Here is a 5,506-nt window from a genome sequence, read left to right on the forward strand (position 1 = left end):
AAAATTCTTGATGTGAAAGAAGAGCCTCTTTGTTATGCTGGAGCCTGGCTCTCTCCTTGGGCATGTCTTAGCCTTGTCTCTGGGGCTCCACCAGTAATTTTCTCTCAGCTACTATGGCCATTACCAAAACAAACAGTATTTTCTAGGAAGATATTTCAAATGTCAGTGGAAGGGGGCTGCTGTGTGTGAAAGAAATCCCAATGCAAGACATGGCAATGCTGCTGTTTTATTAGGAGTACAGGTGAGACAGCTTTGTGCTTTCTTCTCTGGTACAGTTGTACCTTTTAGTTTTGAGTGGAGTTGGACTGGGGAGAGGGCTTCTGGCACATTCCTCTGTTCTTTATGCGCACATTGGTGTTTCTTTGCCTGGAAGAGATGTAAAAATATGCTAGAGAATGCCTTCAGGCCCCTGATACACAGAAGACCCTGGTTTGGAGGACAACGAAAGGAGAGAAAGGAAGGAAGAAAGGAAGGAAAGTACTGCTTATATTATCATTTAAATAATATTCACAGTAAGTAAGGCCACATATTCTTGACAAGGTGTTCAGTGTTGCTATGGACATGTATTAATTGGTTCCAAGAAGCTCAAGAGCTGGTGATTTCTGACACGTCCTGGCAGAATAATTCACCTCTGTGCTGTAGGACAGCACTAAGACACCTGTAATTTCTGTCTGGATGCAGATGATAAAGGTTGTGGGTTTGTTTTGTAGGTTTTTACAGGCAAATGCTTGCCATTGTGTCTTGCTTGGACTTGGGCTTCTCCCAGCTTCCCCTTCCAATTGCCTCCACAGCAAAAGCAAGGCAAATACTAAAAAGGCACCTGCAAAAAAAAACCTGTTATGTTTTTTACCCTGTAGTAGACCTAATTGCACTGAATTGTTCCATTTTTGTGCGGAATCATGATGTTCTCTTTGGAAAGACAAACCCATGTCTCAGGTGCATAAAGAAATGCTGATTTGATGATTTCCAAGCTGTTTTGTGTTTTGCAAAAACATTTTGCATGCTGGTCACAGTGAGGTGACCAAAGGCGACAAGTGAGATGCTGGTGCTGCAGGGACCAGCCAGATGCTCTCTCAGTAGTTATTCCCAGACTCCTTGCAGGCCTCCAGCTCTTGTCAGACTGGCTGCACACACAGAAGTGCAAATGACACTTCATCTGCCTCTTGGCTATCTGACTTTTCCCCATGGACTTTATAGATGAGGATGCTCCATTTATCTCTCCCCTGAGACATTTGGCACCAAGCAGGTTCATACTCCTGCTGCCTGGCCAAGATCACCCTGACAAGGAGACCAAACAGCCGTTGTTCCTAACCCTGCAAGTTCTTTGCTTGGGAATGTTACAGGGAAGGTGCAAAGTTGAGGGCTTTGACCCTCAGGAGCAGCACGTTTCCAGTTGCAGCTCTTTAGAGCTTGCTCAAATGGGAGTTTGAAGAAGTCCGGGGATGAAGTGCCTATCAATGCAAAGTGAGCGTCAGCACCAGCTTTCCCCCTGGCCAGCTCTGGAGGCATCACCAGCTCAGTCTTTTTCTTTCTATACCTCAAGCTTTCCTTCTTGTGACCACCTCTGGCTCTGCATCAGGGAGGGATGTATCATCCACAGTGTCACTTCACTCCCTGTGTAGCTGGCTTGAAAGCCTTCCTTGCTCTCTTTACCCCACTCTTGGTTCATGGCCAAAGTCCTAATGATGTTGTGTCTGACGAACCTCCCACCCCCATCTGTTGTACAATACAACTGGCAGCTGGTGCTGGGCTGCTGGCTTCCAGCATGGTCATTACCACCCTGCCATGCGCGCTGGGTCATTAACCATGGTGCCTTTGTTCAGGAGATCCCACTCAGCATGTCTCTGCCTGACTGCATCCTTTATAAATGCAAGCCCAGCATTTGAACAGGCCAGAAACAGAATATGGGGCAGGAGCCTGGCTTAATGAAGGGAAGAGGAGACAACCAGACCAACAATTGTTATCCAAGCTTTTTTTTTTTCCTGGTGATCTGGACTCTGTTCTTGTTACTGCAGAACTGCTCATAAAAGCAGAATTTGGCTCCACAAACCCACTCATCCAGGAGTAGAAAAGCTGGAATTTGAGCTTCTCAAATGTCTCTGCTGATGGCAGATGGGTATGTGAGCCAGATCACCCAAAATCCCTGCCTCCACCAGGTAAACTTAGGGATGAAGCTCCCTTAGCTCCACAGACTGGGGCAGCCAGCTACAGATAAGACTCAATCTTCCCAAAGAACCACCTAATAGCATTGAGTTGGAAGTAATTCCTTCACTTGTCTGACACAGAGCACTTCCAGTATATAAATATACTCAAAATTAGCTAGGGCCCAAGCCAGATTAAATGAATCAAGTCTTGCCAGAGACATTGCTAGCATTTGGACCTGGCCTTCTGCTAAGACGATGCAATCTGGCACCAGCACAGATTAAATATAAGGCTCATTCTTAAAAATACCCAAATTGTACCTTTTCGTGTGCAGAGAAGAACAGAAAGCAGAGCTCAGCTGTAAATTACTGGGGCAAAAAAACATAGTTTTCCCTCAGCCATCACACATTTGAGGTCACTTGGAAAAATGTTTCTCTGCCTGCACGCTTGATCTGGCCAAGCTTTGAGGACTTCGTTATTTGAGCTCCTGGGCACCCCCCAGTGCAGTCTGAGCAATCATTGCAGTTTGGCAGCTGCAGGTGAGGGGAGATTTTGGCTGTGTGGTACCTGCTTGTGGGTAGCTTGTGTGGGACCTATTTCATAGGCAGAGTCCACGTGCAGCGGGTGCAGCATCCGTGCGGGAAGCCAGATCCGTGCCAGATGTGCCAGGCTCGCTGCCCATGCTCCACCCAGCTGCATGCAAACAGCTCGCTTTCTAGGAAATCCCAGACATCTGTAGTGGCCCTTGTCTGTGTGGTATTTAGATGTGCAGGAGGCCCAGGTACTCACAGGTTCTGAAAGCACAACATACACTCGTTGTCGTATAGGAGGTTGTCTGTGCCGCAGACGGGGTCGAAGATCTTTGCACAACCTTTTCTTAGGGAATAATCGCCACAAACTCCCTGGAGACACAAATGGGTAATGCTGGAAATATTAAACATGCTTTCAATTTACCAAAGGACCTTTGCATTCACATAGTTTGTATATCTTAATAACCTATCACAACTTGTCCAGAGCTCTGCTCTGAGCTCTCAAAACCACTGTGACTGCCTGCCACCAGTCCCTTGGCCAGTTGAAGTCCACTGGGCACTGTCGCACACCCTTAGGAGTAGCAATAGTAAGTAATGCTCCATGGACAGTGCCTCATCGTGTTCTCCACAGTTCTCATTTTTATGCCACAACAATACCTGCCCTCGCACTTGCAGGCCAGAGAGAAAGGGGAGCTCTTATCTTCTTGGCAGGTAACAGCAATATTCAGCTCTTTATTAATAGCTTTTCCCACTGAGTGTGAGGAAATGCGGTGCGAAACCAGTACTATCTCTGGGATTTTGCTGTGGCATAGCAGGTAGAAGGAGGTTCCCAGGCACTGGAATCTCTGGGCTCTGAACCCAGCAGCTCACTATACTTCACTGTATTTAGCATGGTGGCTCCCCAGTGTATGGGTTAGTGCTGTCTCACTAAAGCTGGGCATATCTTTGTGCTACAGGAAAGTAGGAGCCTTCACCTCTGTTCCTTTGCCAGCAGCTCCATCCATCTCAGTGTTTCCTAGGGAAAGAGTGGAGAGAGAAGATGACTTAATACCCATCACTCAGGCTGGTTTGAAGGTGGACCTAGTAAAGATGCTTTAGGCCGAAGACCATGTCTTCACTCAAACACCTTTGTCCAGCAAACAATTTCTTCCCTTGGATCTCCCCAGATTTGCATTAGTGTCCCTCCCAGCTGCATCTGCCTCTTTCCCTTGGCAGAAACAACTTGATGGTGCAAGGCCCTGTTGATGCCAGATGCATATTTCTAGTGACTTTCCCTTCCAGCTGCTAGGGAAAAAAGGTGGCTTTTGTTATCTCTTGTGACATGTTCATGGGTAACCGAGGAACTCCTGCTGAAGCTGGATGAGTGCTGGAGTAAATCCAGGGTGGTTTTCTGGTGTCAGTGGGTTTGTACCACAGGGAAGCAAAGCAAAATTTAAATTGTGGAAGGTCTCTATTAGAAGGAGAAATAGTTGGACCCTGAGGTCTTCTGCCAAAGCTGGTGGGAGCAAGCCAGGTCTTTGGGTTGTTTATAGATCCAGAAGTCAGCTACATGGGGAATTTAGACTTTATCTATGTTAACAACCAATATGGTCCAATAGCAGTGGGTCTATACAGTGAAACCGTTTGGTGCTGAAGACTGGATAGCCACACTTTTAATATTTCAGGGATTTCACTTTGGTCTAGCACTGGTCCAGACCCAGGAGCTCACTACATGCTCAGTTCATCTGAAATGAGTGCAGATTTTGTGCTGAGACAGCTCTGCAATGGCACAGTAAATAGGATGATGGAGGACCTGTTTCAGAAGCACCCTCCTCCTCCAAATGAACTCACTAATGCAGAAATCCCTGGTGAGCAAGACCTGAAGAGCAGCAGCAGCTCATGTTCTTACCCCTCTGCACCATATGGGATTTTGAAAACACAGTTGGCTTAAATGATGACTTTGGTAATGAGAGCTGCATTTCCCTTGCACAGATGCGTTTCCTGTCTTCTTGGGTTTGCTTTTTAAAAACCAGAACAGCACCAATCACTCCAAAAGAACTGTATTGCCCTAGAAATCATCAGCTCCAGGCCAAGCCCTAGCCCTGAAGGGAGAGTGTCAGCCCATTTTTGGGAGGTCTGTTCATCTCTGAGAGCAGGTGCCAGGCACCCTCTTAAATCCTTTCTTTAGGTTTTCTCAAAGACCACTGGTTTAATCCACATTGGCCATTGCAGCATTGTCTGGTATTCCCTGCCCAGGGACACAGCAAGGTCCCAGCACCAGATGGCCCATTCCCAGGCTCACCTCCACATGAAGCAGACATGGGAGCTTTAGCAAGGAGAGGAAATGGCTCCTGAGCGAATTGTTACACTCACCTTGGTAGCAGCAGAGCACCAGGGAGAAGAGCAGGAAAACACCAGTTTCCTTCATAGTCAAGGTGATGCTTCCCTGGGGACAGCAAAGAGGAAACAAGACACTTCTCAGGCATTTAAAGATCTTGCCTCTGGCTGTCTGTGCTGGCACCTTTATACCTTTCCCCACCTCTGGCACCACGCTACATGGCCAGCTGCACCCGACAGTCTTGTGGTGACAACATTGAAATCACAGGAACAATACCAGGTGGCACATGGCTCATTGGTGTGCGCAAGGATGAAAGCCTCTCAGAAGCCAATGGAGGTAAGGATCCTTATCACTGGCAAGGACTGGAGCTGCATCTCATGTGTGGGAGACAGCCTTGGGTCTGCACTGCAAACTGGGAGTGACTTTTTGCAAGAAGGCTGGAGAAATGGGCAGGACGACAAGCAAAATCCATGTGTTAGCATGAGGAGTGTGGCTTTGATTAACAGCCCTGCCACTG

At 47.4% G+C, this 5,506-nt stretch overlaps 1 protein-coding gene across 1 annotated transcript; it reads right to left on the bottom strand.

The window, feature by feature from the left end:
• Positions 1-284: 284 nt before the first annotated feature.
• On the bottom strand, positions 285-5,079 carry LOC106023428 (serine peptidase inhibitor Kazal type 1). Its single transcript, XM_013128567.2, has 4 exons — positions 5,025-5,079; positions 3,647-3,687; positions 2,932-3,044; positions 285-366 (listed from the first exon to the last, which is right to left on the bottom strand). Exons 1-4 carry the CDS (start codon positions 5,077-5,079, stop codon positions 285-287), a joined length of 291 nt encoding a protein of 96 aa, XP_012984021.2.
• Positions 5,080-5,506: the final 427 nt, after the last annotated feature.

The sequence above is a fragment of the Melopsittacus undulatus genome, chromosome 10 (genome assembly GCF_012275295.1).
Source record: "Melopsittacus undulatus isolate bMelUnd1 chromosome 10, bMelUnd1.mat.Z, whole genome shotgun sequence".
Taxonomy (NCBI): Eukaryota; Metazoa; Chordata; class Aves; order Psittaciformes; family Psittaculidae; genus Melopsittacus; species Melopsittacus undulatus.